We start from the raw sequence: 16,197 nt of genomic DNA, 5'->3' as shown, positions 1-16,197 counted from the left end.
CATATAAACTAATTCATTGTTTATGAATGTTTTCTATAAAACATTTTTATCCAAACCCTTAAGGAACATCTATACTTTGTCTTATTAACATAACCTCAACTTAAACTGCTTTTAAAATGTTTTTACAATATGAATAAATCTACTTTTTAAAACATTCCATCTAGGGAATCTTTGTTTGTACATTTTTGAACACATATATATACACGCTACTACAGTGAGGGATTGGCGTCAAAGGCACTGACTGCAGATAGATATTCTTTAAACTGGTTTGGGAGGAGGGAGGAGTGCCTGGCCCACCCAGTCCTACCAATACACTCCAAATTTGGCATCACATATTTCATTCTTCTAAAATATATAACAGAAGACTTAGGTGTTTTTTTTGTTAATGCTCCTTTTTTTAAAAATGTATTTGTGTCTGTGAGCACTGGTAACACAAAGACGTAGCATATGAGTAAATTGCATATAGACAGGTTTTATTTTAAAAACTATCTTTAAACCACTCTCACTGTAAAGCTCAATCCAGCCATCTAGCTATACTGGCTGTTTGTTGGTGTTGTGTTGTGCTTAGCTTTACTCATAATTTGTTTCTCTGTTCTACTCCCAGGTGCATTTGTTGCATAGCTCAAGAGGAATGTATTTATTTGTAAAAACTGCATAGCTAAAGAGAAGACTTGACTTGGGTATTGTTATTGTGTGTACATATTTATTGTTGTTTTTTCTGAAAAGGGTTTGTCGCATTGCAGGTAGACAGCAAAACTTGTGCTTTAACAGTACATATTTTATCTACTACTACTATAACTACTCAGAGAGGGCTCTCGGAATTCCTTCCAAATCATGCCAACAGATAAATTTGTGCAATGAAAGAAGTAGCTCCATGGAGTAAATTCCTAAGACACACTTGAATAATGTTCAATCACATCAGATACCTTACGCCAAAATGTTTGAATAATTGGGCAGTGCCAACCAATATGGGGCATGGAACTCTGTGCTCCGCAGCCCCTCCAGCACAGTGAGGGTTTCTGAGGAGAAAAATGGTGTGAATGGGTCGGTACTTAATAGCATCTGGATAATAACTTAAAGTTGTCTTCCTGTACCTTGGCACTAACTGACGTCAAACACAGAATAGCTTTTTTTTGAGAATCAGTCAGTGTGCAATCAAAATCTCGCTCCCAGCAACTCATTCAGGATAATCAGGGTTTTTTTAGATGGAGCTACAGCCTATATAGTAAGGAGATCTAATGTGGAGGCTTATCATGCCCATGGAGCAGTTGCTCTAGATGTGTAAGATCTGAAATATTATGGGTAGGATGCGGTAGAGACAAAACAAAATGTCTGAAATGTCTGAAAATGCTGCCAATTGTAAACCGGTCTCGGCGCCTCTGGCGATATAATTTGTGAAAGTGGGCAGATAGTGTTTTGCTGGATTACCTGATATAATGTTAGCGATGTTTCCGGGGTCTGCTTTAAAAATGAATAGTTGCAGTGGCCGGGGGGGAAAAAGGAATGACCTGTTTTTAGGAATAAAGGAGAGTTGTAATTCACTGCTGTCTGTGAATATCGTCCCATCACCGGAGTGTGGTCTGTGTAAGAGGAGAGACATTTGGGCCAAGATCTCTATACTGTTTGGGCAGCCATATAACTGTAGCCAGGTTTGCAGAGCTCAAATCCAATTCTAGTCTTACCCGTCTTCTGATGAAATAATCATATTTCCAATTGAGTACCCTGTTTAGGATGGAAGCATAATAGTATTGTCTAAAATCTGGTAAACCCAAGCCTCCATCCATTTTTGGACAATGTAGTGTCCTCAAAGAAATCCTGGGTCTTGAGGGATACCAGACTAATGAGGTGGACAAACTATTTAAACATTTGCAATTTGAAACTAGAATCTGAATAGGGAGCATTTGAAAAATATTGAGGGAAGGACATTCATTTTTAAAACATTTACTCTTCCAAACCAAGAGAGGAGTAACTGCTTCCACTGTATACTTGAAGGACTTAGATTGCCTTGCAAAAAGGAAAACTTGGCTTCACTGTTACAACCTCTTGTTGTGGTACATTTATATTGAGGATTTCTGACTTACTCAGGTAATTTTTAAATTACATAGTTGGCTGAACTTCTCAAACTCTGCTAGTAAAGCTGGAAGAGTTATCCTGGGCTGCCGGACAAACAGTATGTCATCCACATTTGGGGCCAGCTTATGCTCACTCAAACCTGCTTTCACCCCTTGCACACTAGTATTAAGTCTTATCGTGCTCAGAAAGGGCTCCAAAGAAATAGCGAAAAGCAGGGGGGACAAAGGGCATCGATGCCTAGTACCATTAAACAGGAAAAACGGGGAGGCCGATAAAGTGCCATTTACACAAACCTGTGCAGAGGGGCATGAGTAAAGGGCCCTAAATTAGGTGAGCATTTTGGGACCCAGGCCCATGTGGTTCAGTTTTGTGGTCAGGTACAGCCAGTCCACCTGGTCAAAGGCTTTCTCAGCATCAGTAGATAGAAGAAGGGTGGGCTTACTGTACCTCCGCACATGATGGATCAGAGAAAAAACTTGCAAGGAATTATCCCTGGCCTGTGGACCTGGGGGTATCTAGTATCTAGGAAGGAGCCACCTTCTGAAGCCACATAGCCAACACCTTTGCTTACACTTTTTACTCCACTTTTAGCAAAGAAATTGGATGGAAACGAGCATATAGTAAGGTCCTTCCCTGGTTTGGGTAATAACGATATTTGAGCTCTCAGTGCATCTTCGCACATCTAGGTCGAGCTCAGCAGACGATTAACATACGCACATAAATGAGTCAGGAGAGTTTCTTGATAGTGCTTGTAATATCACAGCAAAAAGACGTCTAGCCCCGGGGCCTTACCATTAAAAGATTTGATAGCAGCTCTCAGCTCCACCTCCAATATAAGTATTTTAAGGTATTTTGTCCTTTGTAAATATTTTTTTATGTGAATGTGTCCATCTGCAACCTCTGCGGGCATCTTACCCTGATGCACTTGGTACAACTTTTGGTAAAAGTCCATGAAAACGGATGCCAACTCTGAGGTGTGGTGAACCATACCACTAGAGGCATTCTTTATTTTAGTGACATAGGATTCTGACTTTATGGATCTGGGCGCATTTGCTAGCAACTTGCTGGGCTTATTACCCCATTTATAAAATTGTTTGGCCACTTGGGAAATTACATATTTGGACTTAGGGTCTAAGAGTTCTTTCAAATTAGAACGTAGATGTGTAAATTGGAGATCATGTTCTTTCCACTATTATTATTACACAGTATTTATATAGCACCATATAGTCCATAGGCATGTCACTAGCTGTCCCTCAAAGGAGCTCACAATCCAATGTCCCTATCTTAGTCATTTGTCTTTAATACAGCCTAAGGTCATTGGGGGGAAGCCAAATAACCTAACTGCATTTTTTGGGATGTGGAACGAAACCAGAGTACCCAGAGGAAACCCACGCAAACCTGAACTCCATGCAGATAGTGTCCTGGGCAAGATTCCCTTCCCTAGATGATTCTCTTTTGGGAGTCAATATTCTTCCAGGTAACCCATAACAATGACACCAAAGAATTACTATTTTACTACTTACATTGTTCATGTAGGAGATTGTTCTTCAACTTTGGAACATTAGAACTATTCCACTGACACAAGTTATTTTGGTTTTATACGTCGATCGACCATGCTAAGGACATAGGGAACTAGGGAAAGAAAAGTTGTACCTTCTCTGACTTACTATCTAATTGGATTTGATTTTTCAAGATTGATATAAATCTGAATTAATTGCCAAGCTTTTGCATTTTGCCTTAAATGAATAAATTATTGTGTAAATTATTTTTTTTAACTTTTTTAAAGGGGTAGCTTTATTTGTTAGACGTTTACCTTAGTAATTCCCAAAACACCTATGTTTGGACTTGAAGAAGTAGAACCATTCCCAGTGCCAAGTAAGCCAGCTATAACACAGCAAAGTCCTTCAATGCATATACCTCTGAAAAAGAAAAACAACAATTCAACAGTAGTGTTGGAAATTCTGCACCCGTGCTGCAAGAAAGTCATCAGGGATTATACACAATTAAAATTAATTATTTGTGTGGTGGAAACAGTTTACATTACACCTACATACTTTTAAGTAAGGATCATGATGGTAAACAATCATAGTAATTCATACCAACCAATTATATTACAGCATACTAAAGGTCACCACGAGATTATCACCACCTTTTGGCTTCCATCACCAACTTTTCAGAGTCTGCTGACAGCTGCCTGCAACCTTAAATGCCTTACAAAAAGTGTTCTTTCACTGATGACAGAGACAAAATAGAGGATGACTACAGGAGACAGAAGAGCACTGAACGATTCTTTAACCCCCCTAGCGGTAATCCCGAGTGTGACTCGGGGTGGGAAAAATTGCAAAAAGCGGTAACCCCGAGTCACACTCAGGGTAACCTTGGGGGTCCCTCTTACCTTATCCCCGCGCTCCAGTGGCGATCTCACGATCCCGCTGTGATGGCGGGTTGCTTCTCCGTCGGGGGCGTGGCCAGGCGGGAAATTTAAAAGCAGATTACCGAGTAATCAAGTCAAGTCACAGATTACCAAACTAGGCATGTCTGTGACTTATGGTACACCAGAACAGACTAAAGAGGGTTTCATGTTTTTCTTAAGGCTTATGAGACTACTTCTTGGTGTCAAAATTCTCACAATAATGATCTGCCTACTATTTTGTGTGGATTTGTGTGATGGAAATATGAAGATTAATAATTAATGTGTTTCTGAATACAGCTCAGAAGTCAGTCAGAGGCCACTTCAGTACCCTTATCTGCCAGATCCTCAGTTTTATGACACCTGGTGACACAAAATCCCAACTTTTACAATGCCGATTGTACACTGGCAAATCTGGAAGGATGTGGTAGTAGGTTATCTGATGACAGATAAAGGAATATCTGGAAGGGAAGATTTATAACACTGTGTCATACTTTTAGACAAAGGCCCCATTGAGGGACTCTAGCCTCCACTCCTGTACATTTAAGAGGAAATCTGACATTAGTGCTCTCCCCAATATCATGAGCATCTCTCTTTTTTTATATATGTTATATTAAATATGTCACTACAAAAGCAAGCAAGCACTGCTATGTTTGCCAATGTGGATCAGGGATCTACTCCCTCTGCCCCTCCACTGTGGTCCCTCATCCTTATACTAATTCTTAGAGTCACCCACAGATGTCTTCTAGACTGGTAATGGCCTGTGTCACTTCCTAGTGTCCCAGAAGGTCTCTAATGGATTTTGATTTGGGGAATGTAGGGGCCAGTCATTGGCATCAACATACAGGAACTGCTTACACACTCTTGACTCAAGAGGCTAGGCTTTGTCCTGCACCAGAAGGAATTAAGGCCCCACTACACCAGCATAACATCTGACAATGGGTCAGTGCATAGCAGTATTTTGGGGACAATTAGCTAATATGTAGAGGTCTGCACAGACTTTCCAGAATATGATTCCCCCCAGACCATCTCTGACACACTACCAAACTGGCCGCGCTGGATGGTGATATATAGGTAGGTCATCCCGGAGAATATGGACTACCTGTGCAACCCAAGTGGGCTGCAGGTACTACCTTGTACTACTGTATAGTTCCAGTAGTGACAAGGGCACCAGCAAAATGCAAGACTGATCAAAAAGAAATACAATTATAAAATTAACTGTGTGGTGGCAAAACCATTCCTCTGGATGGCAAACAGGAGGGGCTGTTACTTGCATATTGTTGCCTTAATTTGAACCAGCAGTTGCACCAGCAGGTGAAACTGAGTTTCAATTACTTACACTTTCCAAACAGATTGATATCCCAGAGTTTTAATTGACTTGGTGTTATACTGTGATTACTGGGTATTCCCTAATTCTTTAAAGCAGTGTGGAAAAAATGCAATGACATTTTATTTGTACTAAAATAAAACAGTTTATATTTTTAGATTCTTTTTCTAAAGTGTTCTGTTTCTTTAGTGTGAACCTTGCACAACCTTTCAGGGATATCCAACTGCAGTAGAGAAAAGCAATGTTCCTAAAGTGTGAAATGTTAGGAAAGAGTCAGATGCAAAAGGGAGATCCTGGGTGCCTGCTGGATGATAAACAAAGAGACAGGGGCTGGATTTTTTAGACCAGCTGTTTCCTTCATACACACAGGGAAACCAAAAAATCCGCCAGTTATCATGGGGAATACAATTTATAAAGTTTAAGAACCCACCTTGGCATAAGCCTGATATCTGAACTTTTCCTGGGATGAGCTGAGATGGCCAGGCTATTCTTCAAGTTTACATGGCTGAACAGGCATTACTTACAGGCTGTAAGTGTTAATTACCTGATTAGCCTGATTGGTTCAGACAATTTGTAAAATCAGTACAATATCTTTGGTAGGTGCAATCGCATATTATTAAAAAGTTATTGGAGTGGAGCTTTCTAGTGGTTTTCTTGCAATTTAATCTACTCCTTCTACTCAGTGACTAATTTGATTTTAAATGTTGCGAAGTAAAAAATAAATATAGAAAAAAAAGACATACTTAAGTAAAAGAAAAATTAAATATTTTAAAAACTACAAGTACACACAAAAAACAAATTACTCAAATAAAACAAACTAAGAATATGTAATTAGCAATTTTGCACTTCCTTCTTTGTAGTTCTTTCAAGTCCTCAGTCTCTCCATCTAGCAGTTGGACCAAACGTAGACTAGAACTGGATATTCCTTTGAAATTCTTGTTCTTTTCGTTTTCTCATGTTCTCAGTGTCCCTAATTAACAGTAGGAGAAAATGTGGCCTTGGAAATAGTGTATACCTTTTTATCCTTTTTTTTTTTTTTTTACGCTCCCATTACCCCAGTTAGTAGCAGGAGAAAATGTAGTCTTTAGAAACAATATAAATACTTTTATTTATTTATTTATTATGTCCCCAATTACCCTGATTAGCAGTAGGAAAAAATGCGACCTTGGGAAATAGCGTGTTTGATTTTTTTTTTTATTTCTGTAAACCACTGCAATGCAACTTTTCTAATCTTACTCTAACACACAAAAATCATTTAATGGAAACTGGTGCAGCATGTTTCAACTTTCTACACCCTAAAAACTGCTGCAACGTGACCCTAACACAGTTGAATCACTGAATAAAATAATGTCTGTTTTTCCCCAGCTTTCCAACACCTATCTCTTCTTATCAAACACTAAACTGTTCCTCTCTGACCATCACAACAGCACAAAATGGCTTCTTGTGCTGCTGTGCTCCGTCTTTTATTGAGGGCTGCAGTGACATAGGAAGAAGTAAACAAAAGAAGAAGGCATATTATTGGGGTCACCTGTGATTGACTTCACACAAGAAATTTAAGACTTTAATTGCAACTCAGAATTAAAAAATTAAATTCTGCATTCCAATCCAAACTCAGAAAATTAAAAATCTCGGTCCGAACCAGCTCTGACTGATTTTTTGAAATCCCTTAGCAAAGAATTATCTGTGTGACGTATGTGGAATCTCACTGTGAGAGGATCAGAAAGAGGTTGAATTTTACACTTGCAAAACAGAACACTGACTGAAATATTTGCTCAATGCAGGATTGGAATAATGCTGAAAAAAAGAAAACCTAACATAGATTTTTATATTCTTAAAGGTATGGATATAGAAATACTGAATATCGTGCTGTTCATTTGTGGTCTCTAGCTACTTATTTGAAAGTGCATATTGTTTCTTAAACTTTGTTTGCACACCTGTTGTTTTGTAAATTATTGTAAACTTGAAACCAGGAAAAAATATATCATTAGGTAAAATATCTTACATTATCATTATTTTAACATTCAGTTACATTTTGTGTGGATAATTGCTACTGTTGTTTTGTAGCGGATTCTGGTTCATGAGCTGACAACGCTCAGTGATTTATGATTCATTTATTAATTGTTACCTGTTGATTGCATGAACAGGTGGAGGTGGAGCTCCTGATAATCTAGCACAAGCATAGTAGTCCCCCATGGATTCAATAATTCCAGCCAGTGTAGCACTGAACATACCTAGGACACCAGCAATGGTTATTGAAGGTAATCCCCACTGACCTAGAAAACACAAGTTAAATAGTTTAGATAAAATACTCATTGGTGACAAAGTAAGTCATACTGTGTTTAATGACTGCTAAAAGCTAGGAAATGCTTAAGTGTTAGAAATATACACTTTATCTAGTGCTGATATAAAGGTCCCTAAATGTAGAGCTATAACCAAACTGCAGGCAGCTATGGTTACATGTTGCAAGTAAAAAAGTGGGATTAAGAAAATATGTCACAACAGAAGGAAAATTCAGTGCAGACTTAAATGTACCTAAACTCAGGAGGTGCTTTCTAAATAAAAGGCACTTGTATAGGCATTTCATTTGTTTATACCTGGTCCCACACAATACAGTTATATTCCTTCCTGTCAATGAAGTGTGATGGAAGTGGCTTACTTTTATGGGAAATGGTAAGCTCGATCCTCAAATGTGGAAAAAGTGTAAGATGAAAGTGCATGATCTATGGATCCATCAATTTCTCTGTTGGTAAGCAGATGCATAATTAGATGCTCCTAGACAGTCCTAAAACTTTAGGTAAGTGTGTGATAAGTTACAATATTTTTTGGCAGTCACTGGATTACTTTAAAACAGGTTCCCACTTGGAACTATCTTATTTAGAGGTCATAATTAGGAGATAGGCAATGTATATTTATGTAAAGTACTATGACCCAACACACCATTGATGTGGCTGATATTTACACATCAATCTCTCATCACTAATTAATAAATAAATTCACCAGATCTGGTAATAGTACTAGCATTTCCTAGGAACATAATTGACCAAGTTGATTATCTCACTAATTGAAATGACCGCACATTTTGATTTATGTGACATTTTAAAATACTTCAAAATATAAAAACTATTTTAAAGAAAACTATTTTGAATAGAAACATTTTTCTTAGGGATTGAGCACCATGCCAACTTAACAGCATTGCTATTATACCTTGTACCCTTTTTTGACAAAACATTATTTGCATATCTTCAACTAAACTCTTATGTCTTATCTGTGTTTAAAAATCTCTCGCCCAATGCTTGATCATCTTAGATCCTTAGGTCAATAAGTATCTGCTCTGCATTCTTTTTAGATGGGTTTAGCTATTCCCATCAGTTGTTTGAAATGTGGTGCAATGGAAACTGATCTGTACCACATGTTGGTGAATTGGCTTAAGTATTTTTAGAGGACTGTAGTTTCATATGCCCTGGTGATAGCCTAGTTGGGCTATCTTTGGAGAGCTGACCCTGCAATAGACACAAATTACTAAAGGGTGTAGTAAACTTTTGTCTCCTATATCTTTGGTAGCTAAGAAAGCTATTCTGCACTTATTCGGATAAGTTTGCACCCTCCCACAATCACTTTATTTAGGGACAAACAATAGTTTGTCTTTCAAGTGGAGTAGGTAGAAGCATCTTTTGAGAAGGATTCACATGTCAATAGGCTTTTGGAGGTGTGGAAATCATACACTGCTGTTTAACTAACCCCCGGTTATGTATTCATGATACCTTCATTTTGTTCTATGTGTAATTAGACATAAAGACTGATCTCACTGATCTCCCATTTTATTACATGTACTAAAGCTGTATGATTTCAAGGAAATAAATAAAACAGAAAAATAATTTATTAATAATTAAAATAAAATGTAAAGTCTGCGACCATGGGATACGGCACTTCTTTTTCTAAAGGACCAGGGTCTGTTTTTTTTAAGCTGACTTGGGTTGAGGAGTGATGAGTTGTGCCTCCTCAAATGTTGTTGGTTAAATTCAGGTATCTCAGCCACAGGGATGTGTAGAGCAGATTGCACGGCAGCCTGTAGTTGAACAGGTGGTACTAACTCGGGATCTCTCTGATCCTAAAGTTTTCTTCCACTGTTATCTAAACCCTCTGGGTGCCTGCTGAAAGAGATCAGGTGCTTGTTTTGGAAATTATCAATCTGCTCTAGCCTTTTATTGGCTTTCGATCCTATCCCAACAAGCTCTAAAAACATTCTGATAAAAAAACAAAGTCTGCTTTCAAATCTGTAAGTGCAGTATAAAACGTATTCCTAATGTCTGCAGCAATAAGGTTCATATCTGCTAATTTGAGTCGCCTAGAAAAGCTAGATCGTATTGTTGGGTCTAGGGGAGGCATGGAATCATGGGTGGAGCAGTCGCCGTCTGCTTCAGTTGCCATGTTGGATTGCAGACTCTGATGAATCGACCCGCTGAGATTTAAAGTCTTGGACATATTGGGAACTGCCAAACTTAGATCCAGTCTCTCAGTTTTAGCAGTCACTGCTCCATTATATTGTTTGCTTATCGCAAATGGTTAGAGGCAGGTAAAAGCTGATTATAACGCCCCCCGACCCCAGGTATGGTTTTAACAAAATGGTTTTCATAAAATAGTGAGACATGATGCCAAAACAAACCAAAGTTAGAAATAAAAAATGCTACTTACAAGTTTGAGATTGTACTCACACCATCTCAGTGAGAGCAGATCTGTTTTTAGACACATTACATTGCTTTTACACTGATACTTCCTGGCAGTCCCCAATTTCTTTTTCAGATATAATGGGGAGATGGGCATGATTCTGTATATACTTTGGGCCTTTTCCCTACAACACCACAATATATTTTCTATGAAGTTTTACTAATCATCAGGAGTCAACCATCTTGTTACAATGTTATTTTAACACATTGCATTAATACACATATTGTGCATCACAGAATAATCAAAAATACTTTGCTTTTTAACACATACTGCAGAGCTCTGTGAAGCATATTAGTGCATTGTGATGTGATAAAATGCTGCATGTTCCATTTTCACCCAGTGTGAACTAAGCCATTTGAAAACAATATATTTTATGGTTGTCATCATATTGGCCTGCATTGATCAATGCAACCCAATAGATGTAATGCAGATCCTTATTATTTTGATGTAAAGAAAAGTATGGAAATTGCAGTGTCAGGTTACTCAGTATATTGTGGAGAGGAATAAGATCAAACTTACTTGTTGGTAAGTGCAGGGATTTCGAATCCTTTTTGCAAAGTGGGACATCAGCATTTTTTTTAGAATTTTTACTTCTATTCAATAGCTTGCAAGGGAGGCAAGGAGAAATTACCCAGGGCTGACTAAAAAACATCTTTAGGTGAAATCCCACACCAAAGACACTGTAGAGTAGGGGATGTTTGTAAACTAACGCCAGAAATTGGTAAGAAACACAGATAAGTAGGACGTACTACTTCAATCAACATCAGTCAAGTTTACTTAAGCAACTATAAAAGCTATTAGAAAAAAAAAATACATACACGGGTATGGGAAACGGAACCATGGAGAGCTAGACATTATTTCACCTCTTGCATCAGTTCTTGCTTTACTTTCAGATGAAAACACATCAGTCAGTGTCAGAATATAGCAAAGCAGCCACACAAACATAATAGCCATAATAATCTGAATAAGAACACAAACAAAAAACACATAATGGCAATTAAAATTTGCAAAACAAAACAAAATTCATTTTAATTATTAGTTTTATCAGTTGTTTTAGCTGTCTGATTGTTTTGCATGGTAGCAAACGTTTTTCTTTAAACTAGTATAGCTAACTGTTAGTCTTGTTCTCTCTGTAAAGTCTAAAAAAACTGCTTTTTTTGCAGTTTTATGCTTTTACTCAACAATAAACGGTGCGTAAACAAACTATTCACAGTTCCAAGAAGACACATCAAAACATACAGAGATCAAAACTATGCACACATACATACATATGCACACACTATCTAACCTTTTCGATCGAGTGAACAACACATACTGCCCACATCCTATTCTGCCAGCTTGGTGGACAAACATAAGACTCTGAACTCTCCACTGCCTCCATTTTTATTTTTTCCCGTGCTGTGGCCCTCAGGTTCACCATAGACTCCTAATCAGCATCCTCTTCCTTCTCAATCTTCCTAATAAAAGTCAGTGAAACTTAATTTTCTTCAAGATCTTAATGTGACCATAAATTATACTAAACTGGGTTGAAATTTGTTGGTCAGATGCATCACCCACAGTCAATTATATACTATACTTGCTTTAATTAGGCCCGGTATCACCCTTTTTTTTCCTCTTAGCTCTAATCCACACCTCACCTGCTCCTACCCTCCTTTTCCAATCTCTGGCCCTCCCTATTCTACACCCCGTGAGGAGTAGGGAAGAGAGTTTTGAGAGATATATGTACGTTGGAAGGGAGAGCAAAAAAATTAGTAGTTAGGAGGGGGAGATTTGGCAAACTGGTAAGGGGGAGGAAGAAAGAGTGGTTTGCACTTGGAGCCAAAGGAAACAGTAGGACCAGAGATTTGAACTGGGATGATGGAGGGGGTCAGAGAATTTTCTGCTAAGAAGGAAGCAAAAATAAAGTTTTGCACTGGGAATTAGGTAAGGTATTTGTAAGGGAAGAATGAAAAGAGATTTGTATTTGGGAGGGGGAGGTAGGAATTGCACTAATGGATAAAAAGACATTTTTTTACTGGGTGGTTAGAGGGAGGAAAAATAAATTTGTTCTAGGGAGAGAAACAAGTGATTTTTGTACTGGGAAAAAGAATTAAGATTTTTACTAGGGTGGGGGTTGGAGGAAGAGAGGTTTGTACTTGGGATCCTTACTAGGGAAGGAGAAGAAGAGAGTTATGTATTACAGGGGTGGGGGAGAAGAAATTTTTGTACCAGGGGACTTTTTCTTGGTTAAAGAGAAGAAGTAGAGAAGTTATTTACTGGGTGGGGAGGGGGGAGAGATGTTCGTTACCATGGGGAAAGCAGTTTGTACTGGGGGAGGAAGAGATTTTGTATAAAGCTAGGCAAATGGTTATGTACTGGATAAAGAATTGAAGTCATTGAATAGTGATTTGAACTTGAGAGAGTTGTGTACTGTGGTAGAAAGGGAGAAAGTAACAGTTTAGTAAAAAAAATTGTTTTTCAAGTTCTGTTTTCCATGAATGGAGAAAATGATATTGGGACCTCTTAGGCACCAATTTATTGAACTGATTTCGCATTGAGAGTTCTGATGAAGCATACATTTTATCTGTGAAACAAAGAACATAGTGTTTTGTACAACAACATAATGTGATTGTACAACATTATAATGCACATGTTAAAGTGGTTTCTAAATTATATATTTATGGACATTGAATGAAGGTGCCCAAAATGTCCCAATAACATTTTCTCTATTTATGAAAAACAAAATTAGTAAAATGTTGGTGGGGATGTGGAACAATAACCTCCATCTGGGTGGAGGAAAAGGAGATTTTAGCTGAGATAACAGAGAGAGAAATGTTTTTGGGTAGGAGAAGGAAGAGAAGTGTGTATTGGAAGAAAGAAGGAAGAGAGTTTTTCTAGGGATTGCAGCGCACACCCTTTGCACACTGTGAATAATGTCCAATGCGCGGCCACACATAGGCAGAGAGGCCGCTGGTCTATAGAGTGATGCCGGGAATTGTACTAGCGGCGCTATTTCAATGCAGTGGCTGGCCAGCTGCAATTTATTTTCAGGATTCTTTTGGGGGCCAAAAATAAGGATGTTGCGGGCCATTGGGGTAATGACAGCAGCACGGACAGTCACAGCTCCAATGCTGCTGCAGCTGCTGCTGGTATACGAAGGGTAGGATTATTTCACAGTGCAAGGTGGCAGAGAGCGGAACCTTGAAATAACATGGATCTCAGAGAAAGAAAGTGTAAACTAATAATGGCGTGCTACTAATGTGAGAAAAGGTTGAACTTTCAGGTGATGTGTCTAATACACATTGTTATATTCTTTACAGTGTGTATTTGTTAAAGCAAACTGGTTCATAATAATTGCCATTGCATAGGAGGTTTCATTTCATGTAGGAAGATAGAGTGATCTAGTAAAGGAGATTTAATAAGATTTTTTCTGCTTTCTATTACTTCCTTACTCTAGAATTGTTGTTTTATATAGGTCTGTAAAGAGATTTTTGTAACCTCTGCCACCCGGTTGCCGCTGTAGGTACTGCAGCCAGCCGACAATACTTGCTCCATAAGACACACAGACATTTTCCCCCCCCACTTTTGGAGGAAAATATGTGCATCTTATGGAGTGAAAAATACGGTAGTAGAATATGGAGGACACTAGAAGTTTTTCTGGTGGTTAAATAAACAAATAAGGTAATTATCATTATTAAAATAAAAGGTGACCATTAGGATTGGTTTTGATTATATATATATATATATATATATATATATATATATTTAACAATTTGTTGTTGCATAAGAAAAAAAAAATATCTTTGCCCCTTGAATATGAGGTATTCACTACTCTAATATTGTACCTTGAATACAAGCTGCAAAAGAGTTTCTACCTTTAAATAAAAGGTGGTTATAAGAACTAATGAAAACTTTATGGAATTTGCAGGAATTGTTTCCTTTTAAGGAATGGTCTTTGGTAGGATTGGCATTTCTAAGGAAGTGTGTGTATATTTCTTTTTTTTAGTAAAAATGAATTTATGCGATAAATTGAATTAAAATTGTATTTATTTGTATTTTGAATCATATATGGAGCTGCTAAGTTTTTAGTAAAATTGAATTTATGTAGTAAATTAAAAAATTGTATTTATTTGTTTTTAGAATCATATATGGAACAGCTAAGATTTGTTAAAAAAAAAAAACAAGATGTTTTGGTGTATGTTACCAATATGGTTGTTTTTATTGATAATTAGGAATAAATATCATTGATGAATTTTAAACTGTGTGTATAAAGATTCAGAGATTGGAAGCACCTAAAAAAGCACATGTTGCAAATACTCTTTTATGTTCATAAAAGCACATGCTGTTTAAGTGAGCAATAATTATTCCGCTTTGGTTGGAGAATAGAAAATGGCCAGTAGTTCTCTAGGACTGTCTCTGCTGGTCTTTTTTTATTAAGAAACTACAGAAAAACTGGTGCACAATTGTACAATGGCAGAATGTTTTTTAATGAGTGATGAGGTTTTCCTACAAGAATTAAAAGACATCTAGATATTAAAGCATTGTTAAATTGGATAGTAGGAGGTTATTGTTAAAAGGTAAAACAAGGCAATAGTGAGTTGGGTGTTTCTCTTTAAGGAATACATTCTAAAAATACAAAGCACACAGAGGCCCTAAATACTTTTTACAGGTTCACACTTAACTCCTTTATTAATATTAAATATTAATTATAAATAATAAATTTTATACAAATAAAAAAGATATTCTAAAACAACAGGTTTAAAGTTTAGTCATTAAACAAATTAAAATACAGTTGACCAAGACATCTAATAATTATATTAATTACTAGGTATATTTTGTTTACCAATATTGTTTTACTTACTGGAAACATTTTGAAGATTTGCAGTCTATAAACAAACATTCCTTTTCCAAATTTATAACAAGGCAAAACAAGGGTAACATTTCGTAGATACTGTGCAAATAATATTATCAGCGTCAAAACCCTGTAAAATAGATTCTCATGTTTATCAAAGAAAATATAAAGCATTTTAGAATAAGGATAATAATAAAAGCTGTGCTGATTGCAGTTTGAAGAAATATCATACCATGATGAGTTTAACTATAGAGAATGGATTAAAATACACTATATTGTGAGTAATGAGAAACTTTTTTGGGTGACTGGGCACTTTTTTCTAAAGTTTAATGGGACCAAGGCTTTACTTGTGTATAGTTTTAGTTGGCTGTCATACTGACATCCAGACATGGACACTTTATGAGATTCTGGTGTTTAGCTGTTTATGAAGACTGGAAACTTTTGTCTCTGTACTTGCTAAAACAATCTATCTTTTGTGAGGCTTCAAAGAAGAAATTGAGGAAATCTTAGTGACAACACAAAATGAAAAAACACATTGACAAAAAGATGTATCAGCATTCATGAAATAAAAAGTTTTGGACTAGATTTTCACTTACCGTATTTTTCGGCGTATAAGACGCACTTTTTCTTCCCCAAAACTGGGGGGGAAAAGTGGGTGCGTCCTATACGGCGAATGCATGTTTAAAAAATAATTAAAACCGGTAACATACTTACCCGATCCCGCGATCCTGCGTGCTTCTCGTCTTCTCTCCTCTACTCCTGGCTGCAGCAGACCCAGCGAGGAGAAGCCTGCACACGCGATCCCGGAAGCAAGCGTGCCCCCGCGATCCC

At 37.3% G+C, this 16,197-nt stretch overlaps 1 protein-coding gene across 3 annotated transcripts in view; it reads right to left on the bottom strand.

The window, feature by feature from the left end:
• SLC23A1 (solute carrier family 23 member 1) overlaps positions 1–16,197 on the bottom strand; it is a 144,219-nt gene that overhangs the window by 27,085 nt on the left and 100,937 nt on the right. For all 3 annotated transcript variants that reach the window (XM_072400786.1, XM_072400785.1, XM_072400787.1), the window contains 4 exons: positions 15,376–15,496; positions 11,354–11,495; positions 7,936–8,083; positions 3,887–3,992 (listed from right to left, as the gene is read on the bottom strand). In XM_072400786.1, the coding sequence (XP_072256887.1) occupies positions 3,887–3,992; positions 7,936–8,083; positions 11,354–11,495; positions 15,376–15,496 (517 nt within the window). The remainder of the gene's footprint in view (positions 1–3,886; positions 3,993–7,935; positions 8,084–11,353; positions 11,496–15,375; positions 15,497–16,197) is intronic.

The sequence above is a fragment of the Pyxicephalus adspersus genome, chromosome 2 (assembly GCF_032062135.1).
Source record: "Pyxicephalus adspersus chromosome 2, UCB_Pads_2.0, whole genome shotgun sequence".
Classification (NCBI taxonomy): Eukaryota; Metazoa; Chordata; class Amphibia; order Anura; family Pyxicephalidae; genus Pyxicephalus; species Pyxicephalus adspersus.
The sequence above is the reverse complement of the archived record's forward strand: the minus strand, read 5'-3'. Positions and strand labels throughout refer to the sequence as shown.